At 36.9% G+C, this 24,689-nt stretch overlaps 1 protein-coding gene across 1 annotated transcript in view; it reads right to left on the bottom strand.

Annotated features, from left to right (window-relative positions):
* Positions 1–24,689, bottom strand: part of ME1 (malic enzyme 1) — a 212,602-nt gene that overhangs the window by 187,536 nt on the left and 377 nt on the right. The window contains exon 2 of the mRNA XM_003816382.5: positions 1,651–1,784. Within this exon, the coding sequence (XP_003816430.4) occupies positions 1,651–1,784 (134 nt within the window). The remainder of the gene's footprint in view (positions 1–1,650; positions 1,785–24,689) is intronic.

Here is a 24,689-nt window from a genome sequence, read left to right on the forward strand (position 1 = left end):
ATGTGATGGATTACGTTTATTGATTTGCATATGTTGAACCAGCCTTGCATCCCAGGGATGAAGCCAACTTGATTGCAGTGGATAAGTTTTTTGATGTGCTGCTGGATTCGGTTTGCAAGTATTTTATTGAGGATTTTCACATCGATGTTCATCAGGGATATTAGCCTGATGTTTTCTTTTTTTGTTGTGTCTCTTCCCAATTTTGCTATCAGGATGATGCTGGCTTCATAAAATGAGTTAGGGAGGAGTCTCTCCTTTTCGATTGTTTTGAATAGTTTCAGAAGGAATGGTACCAGCTCCTCTTTATATTTCTGGTAGAATTCAGCTGTGAATCCATCTGATCCTGGGTTTTTTTCGTTGGTACTCTGGCCTCTTCTTTTGAGAGTACTAATCCCATTTCATGAGGGTGCCATTTTTATGACCTAATCATCACCCAAAGTCCTCACCTCCAAATAACTGGGGATTAGATTTCAACGTACGAATTTGCAGGGGGACACAAACATTCAATCCATAGCAAACATGGTGTATCAACATTTGGTCAAACACTATTCTGGATGTTTCTGCACAGGTGTTTTTGGATGAGATTAACATCTAAATTGGTGGACTTAAATAAATCAGATTACCCTCCAAAATATGGGTGGGCCTCCTCCAAATGGCTGAAGGCCTTAATAGCACAGACAGACCTCCTGTCTAGCAAAAATAAATTTTGCCAGCGCACTGCCTTTGGACTCAACTGCAACTCTTCCTTCAGTCTTCAGCCTGACAACCTACCTGAAGATTTTGGATTTAACAAGCCTTCTCCCTCTCCTTCTTTCTCCCTCTTTCCATTTATATTTATATTTTCATTCATACACACACACACACACACACACACACACACACACACATCCTATCAGCTCTGCTTCTTCGGAGAACCCTGATTAACACCCTGATTAACACCAACACTTATTTGATATTGAGTTGGCTACCTCTTTTAACCCTCACAACAATCTTTTCAAATAGCTGTTGTTCTCTCTAATCCATGGATGAAAAAAACTAAGGTCTACAAAGGCTTAGTACCTTAGTAAGAAAGAGTGGAGTCAAAAACAGACAGCAAAGCAGTTACAGTCGCCATGGCAGGGCCTGTAGTGATTGCTCAAGGATCTACTGCTAGTGAGATAGAGCCTGAATTTCAATCTAAGGTTATCTAAACCCAAAGGTAGGGAAAAATATTATCTTTATCTTTGTGCAAATACAGAAACTGAATACACTATCCAAAGTAAGTGACCTAAACTTGCAACTGTGTTGGAACAGAGACTGGAGGCTAGAAAAGTGTGCTTTCAACTACAATATACTTAAAGTGTGACTAAAAGCCACTCTAACCTGTTTTATTCTGTTCAGGATGGCATTTCCTCATCATTTACTTTTGCAGTATCATATGATAAACAAGGTCTGTCTGAGCACGCAGTTTAGAAAGCAAAATTTTATTTCATTCAAATGTTCCTAAAGAGAGTAAATTTTTTAAAAACATCATTGTGTTTACAGGCAAATTCTTCTCAAAGTTGGCTACCCTTTCCAAATCATTAAATGTTTTCATTTTCTCACCCAATAAAAAATAAACTAGACAACTGCATAAGAGAAATATAAAAACCACCTTCAGCAATGTGTTACCTGTCAAAGTCAGAGTTCAGATGCTCGAAATTTTTTACTACTCTAAGAACCTGGATCTCCTGACTGTTGAAGGAAGGTGGCAACAATCCATGAATGTTCAATTGCTGTCTCTCCTCCAGGGTAAAGGCCAAGTCCTATAGAGAAAAAAAACACACATACACACAACAGTATTTGAGAGGAAAATAGACAAAAAGCATACATATAAAATCTGACAAGTATATGCAATTAAAAATCCGAAGTCTGCGTCACTGGAAGCATGGCCATGTGGCTGTGAGTAAACCATGTAAGCTCTCCATATCTCAGTTTCCCTATCTGTAGAAATTAGAATACTATAATATTTCAGAGCTGTGCCACTCAGAGATAATTAGGATAAAATCAGATGATGAATGGAAGGAAACTACTTAAAGACACAAAAATGAAAGAAGATATAATCATTATTATCAATGTCAGTACATATAAAAATAAAAAGTCATTATTAGAAGAGATTTTAAAATTATGAATGTGAGTAAGTCACCTGTGACCTGCTGTGATTCCACCTTTAAAATAGGTCAGGAAATGCCTTATATGATTCTGAGTTACCTGTTTCAACATTCCTCTCCCAAGTTGTAGCCTTTGATTCTTATGTACTCCTAAGCATACAAAACTTCTCACCATTGTCCATACATACCACACCCTTTTATTCTTCCATGGCGCATGGTCAAGATATTCTTTCCTGTTTCTCTGCCCTTTATGTCTTACCTCAAATGCTTCCTCCTGTCTAAAGCCTCAGTATATCCATTACAACCCTATTATTATACCTATGTTACCTGTTTACATGAACATTGATTGTATAAAACCAATGATAATAACAAGCTATGAAGCTCAAAAACATGAAAACTAAATAGAAATTATGCATTGATGCATAAACCATAATGGACCTAAGATATTTGCTGGCATTAATACAAGACAAAGTAATATCAGAGCAGCTCCCGTAGTCATTAAGAAAATGATGTGGTAGATTGGGATAAGGAGTCCCTCTGGAGAGGCATCTGATTGGAGACACTGAAGCCCAAGAGACTTCTTTATCTAGACTATGACTGCTGTTCCTCTGGGTCCAGGATAAGTACACCAATATGATATGATAGTTGGTGTTATGGTCTGAACATTTGTGTCCCCCAAAATTCACATTGAAATCCTCACCCCCAAGGCGATGGCATAGGAAGAAGGGCCTTTGGGAGGTGATTAGGTCATGAGAGCAGACCCCTCATGTATAGGATTATTACCCTTATAAAAGGTACCTCAGAGAGCTTTTCACCCCTTCTGCCATGTGAGGACACAGCAAGAAGACCACTGTCTACAAATAAGGAAGCAGACCCCTCACCAAATACCAAATTTGCAGTACCTTGATGTTGGACTTGCCAGCCTCCAGAGCTGTAAGAAATAAATTTATTTTGCTTATAAGCCACCCAGTACATGGTATTCCGTTATGGCAGCCTGAAGGGACTAAGATAGTTAGTTTTGCTCATTGTAACTACTGCTATCTCTGATCAACCTGGATAGGTAAGAATGTGTTCATTAACTTTGCACTGAGTGATTCTACAATCATTCCTCTGTCCCTGAAAGCTTCTTGCAATGACAGAATAGTGACTCTTGAGTACTTATAAAGTGTATTACTAGAGGGAAAGGAGAGACAATTCGGTTCATCCCACAGGGAGGTGACAAACCCTGATTGGTTAGGAATAAACACGTCCAACCCCAGGAAGTTTGTGAAAGAGGTCAATGAATGAACAATCCTCTCTTTCTTCTAATTTTTCATATAGTTATACCCATTAATTCATGTCACTGATGGAAAGGTTTGTGTTTAATTAGCCTCCTGGGTTGAGGGCCAGAATGAAGAGAGACAAATTGGTCCACTGAATGACGCCATGATAGAGCTCTCTGAGATAACTGCAAGAGCTAGCTGGGACCAATGGTTTCAGAATCTTCAGCGCAAGAAGCAGTGCACAACCTTCAATTCTCATAAGGTCTCTAAGTGCTATCACCACAGCTGGTGTCTAGTTGCAAGATATTTTTCATCAGCGGCCATTCTCATGGCTGCAAAAGCCCCCATTGTTACAGTTGGGCATCCTCTGAAGTTCAATTTGTGTGGACAGCAGCAGAATGGTCTCTTTCCAAGAGGATAATCCAGTATGTTCAACTGTGTCTGGACAATTCATCCTCTCCTGGACCTAAATGGCAGATGGTACAATCTGTCAGTCCTTTACCCAGCAGTTCCAGCTGGCACCAGGAGACATCCGTGGTATCGCCTAAAGTCTTTGCTTGCCATTTACTTTTTTACTTTTGGTTTGCACCCCCGCAACAGAATGAAAACTCCACGGGGCCACAGAATTTTGTTTTCTTCACTGCTTTCTCCCTAGTGCTTACAACAGTGCCTGACATAAATAGAACTCAGAAATTTGTTGCAATAAAATTTTAACATAGTCAATAGAATATTTATAATTCATTAGAATTTATTATGAGAAAATTTAGAATTCATAGAAATTTTCAAACATTCAATTTTAGAGATATTAAAATTTATAAAATCTATTAAATTGCTGCTCAAAAACCTGATTAGCATATTCATTCTGATCAAATTACTTTTAAAATTCAAAGCAACAAGAGATATTTGTATGAAAAAGTAATTTATAAAATGGAAGACAAACTTCACTTGTTGAAGATATAACTGGGAAGACAACATTTAAACAAAATGTCATGAAATAACTCCTTGGAATGAAACAAAATTATGGACAGTAATATATTTGAAAAAGAAAGAAGAGAAAACTCAATAGATTTTTATCTAACTAGAAAATGAAAAGGGGAAAGGAAAGCTGGCTAAAGTCTCAAAAATATATAAATATATGTGAAGAAGCAGTAAACTTCTGAGTGTTATGCCTTGAAAATCTGCCCAAAAACATAATAATCAAAATATCAATATTTTGATAAGTCTTGTGAGATGTACTAACATATGCCCTTTCATTCCCTTAATAATGGCACTTAACAACATTTATTGTTATAGTTAGCCAGTCTTTAACATAAATTTTCCAGTGGTATGTTCTGAAACTGATTCCTAAATCTAACAATTCTCCATATCTTATGCCATGTAAATGATAATGCCATCTGGAAATCTTTTTATATTCTTTGATGTTTAGCAACTACAAACTCCCATATACCATTAGCCAAATTTTCCAAAACACACTAAAGTGCCAATTCAATTCTTTTAAAAACAACAGCAACAAAACCTAGGGCTTAGAAATCTAGGGAACTGGGCCAAGTTAAAATCCTAGGATTGGGGAGAAAAATAGTCCTATGGGCCGGGCGTGGTGGCTCACGCCTGTAATCCCAGCACTTTGGGAGGCCAGGGCAGGCGGGAGTTTGAGACCAGCCTGGCCAATATGGTGAAACCCCATCTCTACTAAAAATACAAAAGTTAGCCGGGCGTGGTGGCATGTACCTGTACTCCCAGCTACTTGGGAGGCTGAGGCAGAAGAATCGCTTGAACCTGGGAGGCGGAGGTTGCAGTGAGCCGAGATTGTGCCACTGCACTCCAGCCTAGGTGACAGAGCAAGACTCTGTCTCAAGAAAAAAAAAAAACTAGTCCCATGACTGGGTTTACATTCTATTACTACCCTTTATAAGTTAAAAGAACATCAACAAATAAGTAAACTTAAATCTTAAAATCCCTGAAAAATTTAAAATGGATATTGTATTATTTCTTTTAAGCCACAGTTTCTATTTTTCATACTAACAGAGACATATTCATTAGAGATATATTTTGTAGAAATTTATAAACAGGTCAGTTATGTGTAAAGTTTGAAGTAAAATAGTTCAAAGAATTTTTACCTTAGCATTATCCTGCAGGGCCTATCCAACAAAGGATAATTAACCCAAATTATACATGCAGGTTCTAACTGTCATTTGATTTCTACCAAGTCTTTCATGTAGTTGAAGATATTAGACGTCTATATAGATATATTAGGTTTCCAGACCACCTGTACATCTAATTCTCTAAAGACATCCTCATATATGCTAAGTTTGATCCTGGTTTTTCTCCTTTTTTGTCTTTTCTTTGCTTTCCCTATTCCTTATAAAACCTTTGGACTAGATCCCTAGACAGCAGAATGGTACGTTGTTTCACTGCTAAGGGCAGTAAACAGGACAACTATTCTTCTGGACTGTGCTAATTAACCTATGTATATCTTCTTGAGAAAACTAAGACTGTCAAGCAGAAATGAAAAGAAAATTCCTGACATGACGAAGGACTTATATTAGAAATGATATTTGCAGGGAGCAAGCATAACTGAGAAAGAAACTTTGTCCTGAGTAATTTATCAGAAACTATTGCCATAAAAACAGACCAAATATATTCTGTATTCTGCACTAACAATCCTTAATATTTCCAATGAACGACTTTTTTTCCCTGAAAAATTACTAAATCAAGCTGAATTGCAAAAAAAAAAGGAACCATTTATCTTATTCATAAAGATCTTTAAGACAATTAATCTATACATGTATGAAAATTCATTATGGTAACAGAACTTATAATTTAAATATTTGAGGCTATGATTATATTACGGCAGAGATGGTTTGTGTGTTCTGTTTAACTAGTGTAATCTCTAGTGTCTAGAATAATACCTGTGTGGCACTTCATAGGCAATCAAAAAAAATGTGTCGGATTAACTAACTAATGATTAATTAATTATACTTGTTATAGTACATTTTGGAGAAGACAAAGCAGAAAAGTGAATAAGGAAGGTTAAAAATGGTAGAAAGGCAAATGGAAAGTAATAATTGCAAATAATTTGAAACAACAAAAGTCCTTCAACTAGTAAATGGATAAAACTAAGGTATATCCATACACTGAAATATTACCTAACAGTAAAAAAACAAACTATTGATACACAAAACATAGATGAATCTTAAATGCATCATGTTAAGTGAAAGAAGCCAGACTCAAAAGGCTACATACTGTATGATTCCATTTATATGACATTCTGAAAAAGCAAAGTTATATGAATAGAAAAAGATCAGTAGTTGCCAGGGACTGGGAGTGGAAAAAAGGGTTTGACTTCAAAGAGGAAGCAAAAAGAAAATGTTTTTCAGTGACAGAACCATTCCTTATTGTGGTGTTGATTACACAACACTGCATATTTGTCAAAACTAATAGAACTGTACATCCAAAAGTAAATTTCATTATATTGAATTTTATTAGACTCTATAGAGTCAATTCAGTAACTAATCTCTTTACTTAAAAAGAAATATAATTACAATGACTAAAAATTTGTTTAGCAAATTATTGATATATTCCATATTCCACCTCCTAGGCTCAAGTGATCCTCCTGCCTCAGTCTCCCAAGTAGCTAAGACAACAGGCACATGCCACCATGCTCAGCTAATTGTGTTTGTATTTTTTGGTAGAGACTGGGTTTCACCATGTTGCTCCAGACTAGGCTTGAACTCCTGAGCTCAAGCGATCTGCCTGCCTTGGCCTCCCAAAGTCCTAGGATTACTACACAATCAAATTAAACAAAGAATATTTTAGGCCAGGCACAGTGGCTCGCACATCCAGCCTAAAATATTCTTTATCTAATATGATTGTCTTTGAATCCTTTATGAAAATTTTTTAATTTTTTATTTCAAATGAATTATATATATTTTATTAATGTGACCTTGCAAATAATATAGTAGATCTATCCTAAAATTATTTCTTCATATCAAAAAAGTTTTAGAATTAATTTTAATGCTAATTTGGGGGAGAAAATTATTTATATATAAAAAGTACAGAAAGAGGACCCTTTATATTTTTATTATTTATTATTCTGAAAGAGATAAAATTGAGCTTGTTTTAAATGTCATATTTTCAATTTATTAACATAGTTTATGTGCATATTTTATATCTACATTAAGAGAATTGATACTAATTTGCCCTGAACACATTCTACTGAAGGGTTCCTTCCTCCAAGGCTTCTATAGTGTCAAAAATTGTTCTTTGGAAATGATTATTTTTAAATTCTAATTGATAATATAGATAACAATTTCTAGAATTGGCTGGGCACGATGCCTCACACCTGTAATCCCGGCACATTGGGAGGGTAAAGCAGAAGGATGGCTTGAGCCCAGGAGTGCAACACCAACCTGGGCAACACAGGGAGATACAACCTCCACAAAAATTGAAAATAAATTAGCCAGGTATGGTGGTGCATGCCTGTGGTCCCAGCTACTCAAGAGGCTGAGGTGGGAAGATCATTTGATCCTGGGAGGTTAAGGTTGCAATGAGCTGAGATCACACCATTGCACTCCAGCCTGGGTGACAGAGCGAGACCCCGTCTTGAAAAAAAAAAAAAACAAAAAACTAAAAAAATTTATTTTTATGGTGGTATCCAACCTCATTTTCCCCCCCAAAAAAATCAGCCAGATGACATATGTATTTACAAGGTAAAGTTTACATCAGAAAATAATCATATAAAAATAATTACTTTGAATGCATTTAACTATACAAACAAATTATTAGTCTCCTTTAAAGGACAGAAAACCAATTATTTAAGGCCAACAATATATTAAACACAGCTTCTTTACACAAAAGATCATTTGGTTTCATTCCATAGTAATTAATTTTTACTCATATCTGATATAAAGTAATTTTAACCTGTTAATGATTATAACAATATATCTAAACTATATTCAGCTAAGTCTTGGCCTTTGATACCCTAAAATTTACAGCAAAATATCACTTTATAGTACCCCAAAATTATTTCATTGAGGTATGAATATAGGATATAAGCAAGTGTAACAATTTTGTGATTTAAATGACATGTTTGCTTAAATTTTTTTTTAAAAAAAGAAAGAACACCTCTACCTAAGAGAGCAAATGGGTTTTTAAAACATTGGATGAGAGGTTTAAGTATTTCTCACTTAAAAGTCTTATTACTGATCGTTATAGATTCTTTGTAAGGCTGAAAAATTGTTAGCCAACAATGTCAACACTAAATTTTCCCAAATATATCTCTTGAAATCATTGAAATCATTTGAAAAATTTCAAAAGCTTTTCAGCAAGATGGAGCACTATTTTATCATAACAAGTTGTAAGGCAAATTTCACTGTCACTAAACCAATAGAGAAAAGTATCTGTTAAATAAGCAGATTGAGACTGCTCAGTAAATACCTGAAACTAGCAATGGACACAAATGATGAAAAATCAAAATTTAAGATCTTCAACTGAAACGTGTATGAATAATCCAAATAAACCACTGGTTGCCAATAGAGTTCCTAGTTATCATACGTACCTTTATATTATTTTTAAAAATCTTATATATGTGACAAAATCCTCTATGCCTATGATAGTGTGTATAGTGATTACTCATATAATGAACCAGAAAGATCAGAATTATAAAATAATCCTCTATTGTGTCTTGATTTATTAACTCTTCAAGCTAATAGAAGAATCTGCAGACTATGAACATTAGACAGCAATTCCAACACATTTAATTACCAATTAATTTACACACGAAGTTGCAAATGTCTGTTTCTTCCTGTGTCCTTTGCCTATTCCTGAATAATGATCTCCTTCAAGGGATAATTCTATCATAGAATGTCCCATAGTTCATTGTTTCTGCTTACCTGCCATTTTACCCAGGTCTGGAAGACAGGCACTATACTATTCATATTTGTATGACAGCACCTAGTACAATGTCGGGATGGAGCAGGGCCTTAATAAATTTTAAATAAGCAAATGGATGTATAAATACATTAATGTGAAACAAATTTTCAGTACTCTGTAGTTCGGTTCTGTGTAGTTCTATTTTGAATAACCAAATCACCGAATTCAAATTTCAAACAAAGATTTATTTATGCAATAGTACAAAGAGTGCTCATGATTTAAAAATCTCCCAAATAATAATTAAGCTTTCCACATATACCTTAGGAAATCATTTAATTAAACTAATCCACTATTAACAAGTTTTTTCATTGACTTTAAACCAGACATTCAAGATCAACTTTGGTTTGACCAAAATATATATCTACATATCAGCATAAGTGCCAGAGTTTATGGGGATTTTTTAAAGTACTTTCATCTTGACCAGGTTTCTCAATCTTGGTACTAGCGACATTTTAGGACAGACAATTACTTGTTGTAGGCAGCTATTCAGTACATTTTTGGTATTTAATAGATTGTAATAAGCCATACACTAGAAATTTAGATGCACACTTCACCAACAAATATGACTGAATAGCAACATAAGACTAAAGGGTATACCATTTGTCAAGTTTGAGTCACAAGTAGATATTATTTAACACTTGATTTTGAGCAAATATTTAAGGTGTTAAGGGTTAAATGGAGATTTGCCTCAATTATTGCATCTGCTAAATAAGACTAATCAACTATTTACTGAACACATAGTACATGTTATGTGTGTTTCACTGGGTTGTTGGGAAGAAAAAAATGAGACCAGGTGTTTTTGCATCCTACGTAAATTATAAAGTGTTATATAAATGCTTATGGTACAAAGTTTTAAAATAAAGTCACTAATATGCACATGCTACATGAATATTGACTTTTATTCTTCACATTTCAGTATTGTCTGAAAGCCTCTGAGTTTAAGAATCAGTTTTCAGAGACCAAGGTCAGTGCTTCTGGTGAAGAACCAATTTAGCCCCCTATCAGAGGCTTTGAACTTAAAATTCACAGACCTAATCACAGATCCTCAAGGTATGGATGAGTAATTAAGGAGGCCTGAACTTGGACATCTTTTTCACAAACTCTATGAGATTTAGTATTTCCTTCCATTTTAAATGAAATAAACAAGAGACATAATAGTAGTTCCTGGCCAGGCACAGTGACTCACGCCTCTAATCCCAGCAGTTTGGGAGGCCAAGGCAGGAGGATCGCTTGAGCTCAGGAGTGCGAGACCAGCCTGGGCAACATAGTGAGATCCCCATCTCTACAAAAAAAAAAAGTAGAAAAAAATTAGCTGGGTGTGGTGGCATGCACCTGTAGTCCCAGCTACTTGGGAGGCAGAGGTGGTAGGATGTCTTTGGCCCGGGAAGTCAAAGCTGCAGTGAGTCAAGATCATGCCACTGCACTCCAGGCTGGGTGACAGAGTGAGATTTGTCTCAAAAAAAAAAAAAAAAAAGTAGTTTCTGTGTCTTTGTCATAATAGAAATAATTATTTTTATGCCATGTTACATCTGTGGCATGTATCTGGAAATAACATTCATGTTCTTCATTACTTTGAAATTACTGTAGCTTTAGATCTGCAATAAGGTTTTGTTTTGTTTTGTTTTGCTTTGTTTAGAGACAGTCTGTTGCCCAGGATAGAGTGCGGTAGTATAATCATAGCTCACTGCAGCCTCGAATTCCTGGGCTCAAGCAATCCTCTTGCCTTAGCTTCTTGAGTAGCTGGAACTATACGCATACACCACCACATCTGGAAAAAAAATTTTTTTTTTGAGACAGGGTCTCACTATGTTGCCCTGATTGATCTCAAATTCCTGTCCTTTGTCCTCAAGCAGTCTTCCTCCCTTGGCCTCCCAAAGTGCTGGGATTACAGGAGCCACTGTGCCTAACTAACATGTTTTTCTTGTTTTGTTGTTGTTGTTGTTGTTGTTGTTTTGAGACGGAGTCTCACTTTGTCGCCCAGGCTAGAGTGAAGTGGCGTGATCTCGGATCATTGCAACCTCCGCCACCCAGGTTCAAGCCATTCTCCTGCCTCAGCCTCCCAAGCAGGTGGGACTACAGGCGCGTGCCACCATGCACAGCTAATTTTTGTATTTTTAGTAGAGACGGGGTTTCACCATGTTGGCCAGGATGGTCTCGATCTCTTGACCTTGTGATCCACCCACCTCGGCCTCCCAAAGTACTGGGATTACAGGCATGAGCTACAACGCCAGGCCCAACTTTTTTTAATAACATGAACAGGCACACAGGCTAGTCATGCAGACAACCTTGATATTGATCTCTTTAAAAAATAAAACTTTACTTTACATTGCCCATATTTAAATATATTATCTTGCTATATGAGTCTTCAATAAAGAGGAATATATCTTACAATACACACTTGTAAGATATATTTGTTAATATTTTGATATCTATATTTAATTACAAGTGGTTTCCTTTGTAATACTATGTATACTGTTTATTTAAAATCATTGATTTAAGGAGACCACAGATTTCATCAACTTTCCAACTTTTGTGCCTTTGGCACAAAATATGTTGAAAACTGTTGCAGAGGACTGTTTCAGTTTCTTAAGGGATATATACCTCAGACATGATATTCCCAGAAACACCACAAGATGGCTTTCTTGCTTCAGATCCACTGTGGAGATTTGCAGAAATGTTTTCTCTCTGCTTTTACAGTTACTTTATGGGCGGTTGTGAAGCTCGCTGTATTGGTCAGTTTTCCTAAGAAACTGAACCTTTATATATATGAAGAGATTTATTATGAGAGAAATAGTATAATTGGCTCACATGATTATGGAGGCTGACAAGTCCAAAGACCTGCTGCCAGCAAGCTAGAGACCCAAGAGAGCCAATGGTAATGGTGTAGATCCAGTCTGAAAGCCAGGAGGTTCAAGACCCAGGAAGAGCCCACATTTTAGTTTGAGTCCAAGGGCAGGAAAAAATTGATGTCCCAGCTTCAGGACAGTCAGGCAGGAGAAGTTCCCTCTTACTCAACTTTTTCGTCCTTTAACTGATTGGATGAGGCCCACCCACATTAGGGAGGGCAATCTGCTTTACTCAGTTCAAATGTTCATCTTATCCAGAAACACTCTCACTGACACTACAAGAGTTACAAGAGTAATGTTTGAACAAATGTCTGTGCACCCTGTGGCTTAAGCAAGTTGACAGATAAAATTAATCATCACACTCACAGATATCATTGAGTGAATGCTTACAATGCATACAGGAACTACCCCAATGAAACAGTGGCTTGTCAGGTATGATCCATAGTCTCATTAGGCTTACAATATAAAGAGCTTAACAGGATATTATATGAAAAGCTACACAAATAACTGTAACAATTGTGATAAGTACAGGGAAAAGAAAAGGAAGAACTTAATTTAGACAGTTAAAGAAATAGTTCACTGAGGAGTAATGTCAAAATGCAATCTGAAGGATGACTAGAAAGAGTAGCAGTTGACCAGGTGAAAAGTTGGGGGTAGGTAGAGAAGAAACAGCATGGATATAACGCCTAATGCAGAAAAGCTTGGCTTCTCAGGGAAAGCATAGGGAAGGAAACTGCACCAACTGTGAGAAATGATAAAAGAAGAGCACTAGAAAGACAGGTACGAACCTGAGTGGGCAAGTCCTAGTTAACCAGGTAAGAAGTTTCAAACATTATCCTAAGAGTAATGGGAAGCCCCAGTACCTTTCCTGACTAGTTATTCCATTTCATAAAAATGTTGTGAGTTTAGCAATAGCCAACCCGCATGTTTATCACTCACCGTATTAAGGAATCCACATACTAAGGCTAGCTCAGATTTTAAAAAAACAAAAGGTGGTGGGTAGAACAATGCTTCAGAACTAGTTTCAGACTACCAGGCAAATCATAGATGGTTCAACCTGATATCACGATTCTTAATCTGTTTTCGGTGTCTCTATAAAATTCACATACATACTCCCACCTGAAACATTTTTCTTTATAACATTATCTCCTATCTACCACACTAAGGGCATATCTGATTCATGCCCTGTATCAACAACATTTTACTTATGAAAATTAACTTTAAAAAATACTTCATACAATATCTCTAGTATATAATGAAAACACTGGTCACTGGCAACAGTGGTTGCCTTTAGGGAGGGGAACCAGCTAGCCCAGACACAGAAGTGGCAGACATACTTTTCATATTATTATATCTTCTTATTTTTATAAAGCGAATCTATAAGACTATTTTTAAAATATTAAGAACCATTCACCTCAATTTTCAAGAATATTATATTCATATTTAATATTTTCATTTATTAAATCTCATTCCTTTTGCTTCTGGCAGCTCTGGCTATGGCAGAGACTGCTAATTGCCTACGACAACATCTATTTCCCTCTTCCTTTCCAGGAACAGAATCCTAATATTATTTGGGGTGGCAATGCATTAAATAAAAGACATTTCCTGACTCCCCTGTAGTTATATGTGACCATATGACAGAGTACTGAACAATGAGTCCTAAGTGGAAGTATCACGTGAAATGTGGGGAAGGCTACTTTAAAAGAGGGGACTTCACTGAAAAGCAGGCCTTCTTGTAATTCTCTCATTTCTTCCAGCAGCCATCTTGGAATGTGTAGGTGGTATCTTTTTTTTTTCTTTTGAGACGGAGCCTTGCACTGTCACCGAGGCTGGAGTGCAGTGGTGCGATCTTGGTTCACTGCAACCTTCACCTCCTGGGTTCAAGTGATTCTCCTGTCTCAGCCTCCCAAGTAGCTGGGACTACAGGCGCCCACGCCATGCCCAGCTAATTTTTATATTTTTAGTAGAGATGGAATTTCACCATGTTGGCCAGGCTGGCCTCGAACTCCTGACCTCAAGTGATCCGCCCGCCTCAGCCTCCCAAAGTGCTTGGATTACAGGCGTAAGCCACTGCGCCCAGTCTGTAGGTGGTATCTTTAGACCTACATACTCAGTTAGGACCACGAAGTGATCCTGAAGATGACAGAGCAGCAAAAGAGAAGCCTACGTTCCTGATGACTTTGTGGACCCACAGAACAGTTTATCTTAATTAAGCTGTATCTTAGTTAACTCACTTTTATTTTGCTTTTTTGTTATATGTAGCAAAACCTAATCCTAAATGATATAGTGGTCATCCTTATACCCATTAAGGAAAAGAGATTCTCCAACACACATTCAACAGCATACAAAAGAGGTTATTGTGCATTTATCCCACAAGGTAGGATGTGAACTGTTGAGAGGTTATAGCAATATCTGCAAGGTAAAACAGTGTTACTTCAAGAATAATCCCTGATTCATTCATTCAACAAATTATTACAGAATACCTACTACATTCCAGGCCCTAAGAGCAACTATGTTGAAAGATAAATCTATGATGCAAAACAGTATAACACTCCTTCCCACATTCACAGAGAAATTTTTGTTGTTGTTGTTGGGTTTTATTTTTGTTGTTGTTTTTGTTTTTGTTTTTTGTTTGTTTTTAGTTTTTTGTTTTTTTGGTTTTAAGTAGTGGACAGTTTAATAGGCACAAAAGAAGGGGAAAGAAAGAAAGAAGCTTCCCTTTATGGAGACAGGGAGGGGGGGCCCAAAGCCAAGAGAGGGAACCCCAAAGAAATTCTGAACGTCGAACTTGCTGTTCTCCTTCACAGCACAAAAAGGGGCACAAATGAAGTATGTAGATATCAAAAAGGCAAAACTTCTTTCTAAATCCTTAGAACACAGACATTTTATAAATTATGTATAGAGTTTTTGTCTTACATGAACCATTTCCACACAATAATCTTTATTATTAATATTGATTGGTATAGCAACTATGTACCCAGTAAAAAGGGAAAAAATGTTGAGTGTACATTTGGGAACCAATTCCCTGGTATTTTTCTTCTCTGAACTTAAAATCAAGTTAGACTGAGTTTCACACATTCATACCTTAAAAATAACAACCTGAGGGTCTGGTTCTGTGCAAAGTGGTAGCTATAGTATACCTTGTCTCTCCCACTAAATCCAACAATAATCCTTGTATAGAATGCATTGAGCAGCTACTTGAAGACTGAAAAATACATGATAGCAGAAGAACTAAGGAAGAAGATTAGAATCTAAAGTACGACAAAACCAGATTAAGTTTCCTGGCATTTTTTCCTCCAATATGGCCTGGCTTTTTTTTCTCTCTGCTGTAATCAACTGGCCTTGACTCAAAAGCAGCAGAAAAGCTGGAAGTGCAATTGATTGTGTACAAAGACTGCCAAGAGAAGCCTTATCTTTTTGGTCCAAGAATCAGAAAGGGGGTGCTTAAAGGTCAGAGAAGGAAGAACATCCAGTATTCTTTTCCACCTCTCTAGTCCCAACTCCCAGGTAATCCCACAGGGATGGCAGAAGCAATAACCACGACACATGCCTAAAATTCTAAGGTAAGGGAATCATTCTTTTTACCAGAGGATATAGACCTGGTTTCAAGATCGTAGGTCAAATGCCTGTTGCAACTTTCTCTCTGTCTTCCAATCGTATGGCCTCAGATGCAAATAAATCTGGAGGAAGTACACAGCAGGGCAGGAAAACAAAAGCCCAGTTTTCTGGCCATGAGGACTGGAAAGGGGGTCCTCATGGAAACAAAAAATATCAGAGATCACAGAAAGAAGGGAACTCATGAGAGCAATCCCATAAAGTTGTATATTAACTTCTACACTCACTTTTGAGCTAAACGTGCATAGATCTGACCTTAAACAGCATACCAAAGGCTTTGAGAAGTAAACTATAGCATAGACTACTGCACAGATCCCACACTATCCACTGGGCGGTACACATAACGGACAAATACAAACAGTACTACTGAGTAGACTGTGAAAACCAAATTGATATCAGAACCGCAGGCCACAGGTGGGTCCAACTTGCAAAATGACCTAACCAGGTTGAGTGACCACTAAAGCAAAGACGAACAGTATTCCCCTTAAGATACAACTGACAGCTAGAATCTCATAATATGCAAGTGTCCAGAATAGATTAAAAAATCACTCAACATAGAAACAGGAAAACGTTAACTTGGAAAATAAAAGACTAATAAGCAAACACCAATCCTGAGGTGTCAGACCTTGAAATTTCTGTACAATGTACAAAGACTTACAATCAGTTATTATAACTATGCCTAAGAACATAAGGGCAAAGTCTTTCTAAATAAATGGAAAGAAAGTATTGGACAAGAAATAAAAGCTATACCAAATGGAAATTTTAGAACTTAAAAATACAATAATTGTAATAAAATATTCATTGGATGGGCTGAAGAACAGAATTGAGATGAGAGTAGAAAGCATCAGTGAACTTAAAGCTGAATCATTAGAAACAAACCAGTTTGGAAAATAAAGAGAAAACAAGTCCTTAAAAAAGTAGGCCTTTTGATACTATCATATAGTCACCTGAGGCTCAGAGCCCCAGGACAATATCAAAAGGCCTAACATTTGTATCATCAGAGTCCCAGAAAGAGAGGAGAAAGAAAAAAATATTTGGAGAAAATAATGGCTGAAAACATATCAAATTTGATAAAAGACATATACTTACAGAATCAGGAAGCTCCGAAAACCCCAAGAAGATAAATCCCAAAACCTCCAAACCCAGAAACATTATATTTAAGATTCTGAAAGTGAAAAATAAAATACCATTAAAACATCCAGAGAAAACTGATGTATTACAAACATATATCAACTTGAATGACTGCAGATTTCTCATCAGGAAAAAGAAAGGACGGGAGGAAGAGAAATGGCTTTTTTTTTTTAGGTCTTAAAGGGAAAGAACTGTCAACTCATTATTCTATAACTATTGAAAATATCCTTCACAAATGAAGATAAAATAGACATTCTCAGAGGAAGAAAAACTAAGACAATTAGTTTCCAGCAAACCTGCTTTAAAAAAATGTTAGAGGACATTCTTTAAATGGAAGAGAAATGATACCCCAAAACAAACACGGAACATGGGGAATGAAACAGAGTAACAGAAATAGTATCTACCTGGATAACTATAATAGATTATCCTTTCCCTCTTAAACTCTTTAAAATATGTGTGACAGTTAAAAACAAAAGTTAGGGCCAGGCACAGTGGCTCAAGTCTGTAATCCCAGCACTTTGGGAGGCTGAGGTAGGCAGACACCTTGAGCTCAGGAGTTTGACACTAGATGGGGTAATATGATGAAATTGTGTTTCTACAAAAAATATGAAAATTAGCCAGGAGTGGTAGCACATGCCTGTAGTCCCAGATGCTCAGGAAGCTAAGGTGGGAGGATTGCTTGAGCCTTGAGGTCAAGGCTGCAGTGAGCCATGTTACCACTGCCCTCCTGCCTGGATGACAAAGCAAGATTCTGTTTCAAAAAAAAATGAAAAATAAATAAAATAAAAATAAATAAAAGTTACAGGCCACACCTATAATACCAGCACTTTGGAAGGCCACAGTGGGAGGATTTCTTGAGCCCAGGAGTTTCAGACCAGTCTGGGGAACATGGCAAAATGCCATCTCTACAAAAAAATACAAAAATTAGCTAGGCATGATGGTGTGCACCTGAAGTTCCAGCTACTCAAGAGGACGGACTGAGTCTGGGAGGTCGAGGCTGCAGTGAGCTGTGATCACGCCATTGCACTCCAGCCTGGATAACAGAGCAAGACCCTGTCTCAAAAAAAAAAAAAAAAGGTATAAACATTACATTAAATTACTATTTTAAAAATATTTGTGTAATACATATATAGAGATATAAGAGGATATAATACATATAACTACAACATAAATAGAGGAAGGTAATGAGAGCTATATAATGGTAAGATCTCCATATTTCAATTGAAGTGGTGAAATTTTAACTTTAAGTTGACTGTGAAAAGTTCAGTATGTGTATCATAATCACCAGACCAAGTACTAAAAACAAGCTATACAAAGAAATATTGTCAAAAACTCATGGAATAAATCAAAATGGAATAATAAAAATATTTAAGTAATTAAAAATTAGGTTGGAAAGGAGAAATAGAGGAATGAAAAATAAGGGAACAGACACCTATGATATGATAGAAATCTGTTTATCTCTCTGTGTATCAACAATTACATTAAATGTAAATGGCCTAAACACAAAAATCAAAAGACAGAGATTGTCAAAAATTGGCAATGGCTACAAGCAAACCTGACTGATTAGATCATTACTGCTTCTCACCTACATGTTCCTGTCAAAGTCCAGAAAATGTCAACTAAACAAAGCAAGGGAAAGTGCTGTATTATGAAATTTTGCTTCAATTACAGAAGTATATCATTAGTTTGCTAGGGCTGCCACAACAAAGCGTCACACACTGGGTGGCTTAAACATAAATTTATTTTATCAAAGTTCTGAAGGATAGAAGTCCAAAATCAAGGTGTCTGGAGGGCTGATTTTATTCTATGGCTTCTCTCCTGGACTTACTAGATGGCCATCTTAAGACTCTGAATAGACAATTTAAATGTATTTAAATATATTCTAAGCTTAAAGGGCCAATGCCTAATAGTACAATGGAAGTCTTAGAACTCCTTCAGCCTCTGGATCTCTAAGGTTTTATTCTTTTGTTTTGTTTTGCTTTGTTTTGTTTTTCTGAGACAAGGTCTCAATCTGTCATACAGGCTGGAGTGCAGTGGGTGTGATCATGGCTCACTGTGGCCTCCCACCTCAGCCACTCAAGTAGCTGAGACTACAGGTGCACACCACCATGCCCAGCTTTTTGTATTTTTTTTTTCTTTTTTGTAAAGATGGGATTTTGCTATGTTTCCCAGTCTGGTCTTGAACTCCTGGGCTCAAGTGATCCTCCTACCTCGGCCTCCCAGGTGGCTCACATCTGGCATTACAGGTGTGAGCCATCACACCTAGCCTCATAACATAATTACTAACATTGGTATGAATACTGTATTAGTCTGTTCTCATGCTACTAATAAAGACATATCCAAGACTGGGAAATTTATAAAGGAAGATGCTTAATTGACTCACAGTTCAGCATGGCTGGGTAGGCCTCAGGAAACATACAATCATGGCGGGAGGGGAAACAAACACATCCTTCTTCACATGGCGGCAGGAAAAAGAATGAGCAAAAGGGGGGAAAGCCCCTTATAAAACCATCAGATCTCGTGAGAATGAACTCACTACCAGGAGAACAGCAGCATGGGGGTAACCACCCCCATCATTCAATTACCTCCCACTGGGTCCCTCCCACAACACATGGGGATTATGGGAACTACAATTCAAGATGAGATTTGGGTAGGAACACAGACAAACCATATCAAACACACAAGTACTTTTGCCGATGTTCTTACTCAACCAGTACCTGATTATTGAAAAAATAATACCAGTGTTTTTAAATCCAGGGTCTGTATATTAGTAGAAAAGCTCTAGTAGTTATATTCTCATGTTTTTAGAGAACATTATTCATTATTATATTACCTGACTTCCTACTATGGTTTCAATCTGTCCCCAAAAGTCCATGTGTTGTTTAATCCCCAATGCAACTGTGTTAAGAGGTGGGATTTTTATGAGGTGACTAGTATTGTTAATGCAGGAGTGGGTTCGTTATTGCAAGCAAGAGTGGGTTCCTTATAAAAGCAAGTTCAGCCCTCTCTTGCTCCTTCTCACCCTCTACCATCTTGCCTTCCGCCATGGGATGATGTAGCAAGGAGGACCTTCCCAGATGCTACATCACACAGCTAATTGGGAGGCTTGGGACTTGGGCTCATTTCTTCTAGGCACAAAGTTTTAGAATGTCCATTCCTTTACATCACATTCTCCCCTACCTGTCCAAAAGTTAGAGGGAAATCAGAGCTGAAAAAGGAAAAATCTCAAATCCATTCCTTTCTTCAATATTTTTTATACTCCATATCACCTGTCTCAAGAGTTATCATATCAAACTCACTTTTCTTATTACAGCACACATTTTGTTATTGTGATATTCTATACTACTACTGTTGTTTCAACTGCAGCAAGGTAACAAACATATACAGAGGTACCTGGCTGTATATGACTTTCACATAAGTGGGATTCTATCTTAAATAATAAATCAGTTTCTCACGTTGCGGAGGCAACTCTAGAGAATGTGGTTGGATGAAATTTTCTGAATAATTCATTCAGGTCTAGTTTACACTGAAGAAAAAGAGGTTTAGGGTACTTTTCCTTCATTGCCATGAATCTTATTTCTCTCTCTTTCTTACAACACACCCAACTAGGTCTTGTCATGCCAGGAAACAAACAGCTACAAAAGCTGATTTTTTAGATGTAAAAGTTAGTAATGATGACCCAAATTAACTTCAATAAAACACTATCTTCTACTGGAACGTAACTCTTAAACATGACTTATACTGAACCAAACTGCCTAAAATATGGAAGAGTGGTGTTGTTTGGAGATTTACTTATGGGTCATGTTATTATTTACTCTTAAGATATAGAAACCATGTAAGCACAATTATGATAGAACTATCAATTAGTGTTTTCTACCATTGCAAAGGGAAATAAACTAATTGAGAATAAAAAATAGGCATGATTATTTTATTATGTGTAGAATTTTAATTTTGAAGGGCAATTTATGAAATAGTATTAGTCACATGAAAATTATTGAGAAAAAAATTTAAAACACAACTCATCTATATTAGACCATATCCCTGAAAATAAAAAACATTAAACATTAAATTAGACACATTTATATAAAACCGGCAAAGATAAGCATCTCAAAAATAGTTAGGGCTATGCACAGAAAAATATTAACTCTCATAAACATGAGGCAGATTTACTTCCCCAATTGTTTTGATGAAATCCTACCTTGAATGATGCATATTTTAATACAAACAAATAGTAAGGCTTAGACTCATACATGAATCATAACAAATGAAGATCCTAATTCTCTTGAGTTTTTTGAAAATTTTTGAATTCATACCATATCTACTGTTAACTTTGATTTTACCAAGATGAAGCACCTCCCTTAGGTTATCCAGCAAGTAATTAAAATTTCATGAGATTATCAAGCTTAAACCAAATTTCAACTTTTCTGACTACATTTCAGCATACTATATAATGGCATAAGAAGTGAACTAAACTTTAGACTTCAATGTGAATTTATTTTCACAAAATTACTTTAAAGAGGACAATGCCCAAACTATCACTTTAAAAGCTGAGTTCTGTTTAAAGACAAAAATAAAGACATGGCTCATTCATTAAGTAAACATTTATTTAATGTCTACTGAGCAAAATACTGTACTAAATATTGTGACTCCTGCCCTATGACAATCAAAGAAATAAGAAAAAAAAATGCAACTTATGGCTGGGTGCAGTAGCTCACACCTGTAATCCCAACACTTTTGGGAGGCCGAGGCGGGCAGATCACTTAAGGTCAGGAGTTTGAGACCAGCGTGGCCAACATGACCAAACCCTGTCTCTATTAAAATATAGAAATTAGCTGGGCATAGTGGCACATGCCTGTAATCTCAGCTACTCAGGAGGCTAAGGCACAAGAGTCACTTGAACCCAGGAGGTAGAGTTTGCAGTGAACCTAGATCACACCACTGCACTCCAGCCTGGGCAACAGAACAAGGCTCTGTCTCAAAAAAAAAAAAAAAAAAAAAAAAAAAAGGAAAATAAAAATACAAGTTAGTAAATACAAAATTATATAGTATAACTGAATACATAAAAACAGAGGTGTTAAATAATAAGACTAACATAACTAAGAAATGCTTCCCTAGAAAGATCATTATTAAATCAACTAAGACATTTTCATAGTAGAAATTACACACAAAAAGGAAAGAATTAAGAGATTCAGCAAATATATTTTAAGTGGAAGGCTACATTGGGGAACGAATAAGATAAATTTGGAGAAGACTGTAAACCCAATTGACAGACTGATTTTACATTAAACATAATAGGAAATAATAACATACTATAAATGCTTGGATAATAGAAAAGTGAAGAAAATGTTAATTAATGAAGGTGTCTCTTTCATATATATATGTAGAATGAACTATATCAATGGAAATAAAACCAGGAAAACTGTTGTTGCAGCTACCCAAAGGTAAATGATGAAGTTCTGTGTTAGTGTGGTTGAAGAAGACATGTGACAGGCTGGGTTGTTGAGGGAAGTAAAATCTACTCTTGTCTCTTTGGAGCCAAGGTTATTACAAAATAATAAGAATAAAAATAAGCCAAAACATTCCTGAGCTACTAGCAAAATTAAAGGCCTAGAGGTCTTGAATGTATGACAGATGAAGAAAGTCCCATAGCTGTAGTTTCAATGGTACATAGGAAACTCTGTTACTCCCATAAGGTACCAGATAACCATCCTAGAACTGAGTAAAAGATTATTCCATTGATTGCCCTAAAGTTGGTATACTGGATTGTGGATCCAATTTGACATAATGCAGATAAAAAGTTCAAGTATTACAAATTTGAAAATGTGCTTTTAACATATTAATGTTACATCTTATCTTTGATAGAAGATCTTTGTGATACTATTATTCTGAAGTAGGAATTAATCCTTAATTCCTAGTAACCTTGTGAACAGGAGTCAAAAGGATTGTTATATCATAAATTCTTGGCTGGGCACGGTGGCTCATGCCTGTAATCCCAGCACTTTGGGAGGCTGAGGCGGGTGGATCACAAAGCCAGGAGATCGAGACAATCCTGACTAACACGGCGAAACCCCGTCTGTACTAAAAGTACAAAAAATTTGCCGGGCGTGGTGGCGGGCGCTTGTAGTCTCAGCTACTCGGGAGGCTGAGGCAGGAGAATGGCGTGAACCCAGGAGGTGGAGCTTGCAGTGAGCGGAGATCGCGCCACTGCACTCCAACCTGGGCGACAGAGCAAGACTCCGTCTCAAATAATAATAACAATAATAATAATAATAATAAATTCTTGATGTAAGCATAGTAAAGGCAATAATTACTCTTGCTCAGGGATTGCTCATGCCATCTACATACTCTTAATAGACACTCTTGCCCCCAACTTGAGGAAAATCAAACAGGTTATACAACTCATGTGGTCCTTCTTAAGTGTCAACCCACAACTTGGTCATAAATTACAGTAGGCAGGTGACACATACAAGTCACAAATAGTTTTGTCACATCAAATTTTACTTTTGTTCTACTGAAAATAGGTGGCAAACCTGCAGATAATAAAAGAAAAGAAAAAACAATCAAACTAGCAATTAAATTTATTTTAAAGAAAGAAATAAGTTGGAATTATTTACAATTTAATAATGCTACATGACGGCAGATAGCACATAATCATAGATTTGTAAAAGGTGCCTGTCACCACAAAAAAAAAAATCACTCACACTGACTATAACTTATTAAATAAATCATGTCTTTAAGTCATTAATATGATCAACAAATCATCAGGAACACGACAAGGAAAAAGCTGAGCTTCTGTTCTTAATGTGAAATGCAGTCCACCAAAGAGACAACCAAAATAACTAAACAAACCTCTGTGCTGACTGATGGCATTTTCAGACTCCTGAATAAATAGGAAATGTCCAAAGCGCACGCACACACACACACAAAAGGAACAATCCCGAAACAAACCTGGCTGTAAAATAAGTGTGGAAGCAAAATGATAAATTCGGAGGTATTTTTTATTTGAGAGAGATCCCGAGTGCTTATATTGCATCACCAGTGAAGGAAAATGAAGTGTTACAGGATCCGAAAAGGAGTCTCTGAACAGGGTGTACACTGAATTCCCCTTTAATAAAAAGAGAGCAGCTCTAAACAAAAATTTTTTTTAACTTCCAGAAAGCCAAATTAAAAACAAAACAAAAAGAAAGAAAGAAAGAAAGAAAAGAAATGGCTTTACCCACAGTCCCATGTCTGGGACAGAGTTCTTCTACCAAGCCATGCAAAGTGTCCAAGACAGAGGCCACCCACCACGCATTCCCAGACTCTTAACCGTGTCACTCCAGAAACCGAGAGGACTTGGATTTCCAGATTGCTAACGTGATCTGAAGGCACTCAGCACACGTTTCTGTCTGGGCAGGACCAGTTGAGCCACTTCTCGCCTTATCAACTTCCAATAATTGCCACACTGTGTGTGCAACCAGTTCTGACCTGGCACTCCATTCACACACTTTGTCTGATACTACTTTCATTGTCTGGGCTCTTGTTTTTGGAGAAGAGCTGCCGAAAAGTATCACCTTTTCCTCTATCACTAACCTTTACCTTTACCTCTATCCCTAACATGGGATGCCGAGGTGCAGAGGCACCAGCACCGCCCTGCCATCACTCTAGTGGATACGGACCCGATTAGGCGTCCTTCTTCCTTCTGCCCACACCAAGGCCCCCCAGGCCGCGGCCGCTCACCGGGAACCTTCCCAGGGGAGCGGCGGAGGGGCGAGGCCATGGTGCGGGGACCTGCA

The sequence above is a fragment of the Pan paniscus genome, chromosome 5, assembly GCF_029289425.2.
Source record: "Pan paniscus chromosome 5, NHGRI_mPanPan1-v2.0_pri, whole genome shotgun sequence".
NCBI lineage: Eukaryota > Metazoa > Chordata > Mammalia > Primates > Hominidae > Pan > Pan paniscus.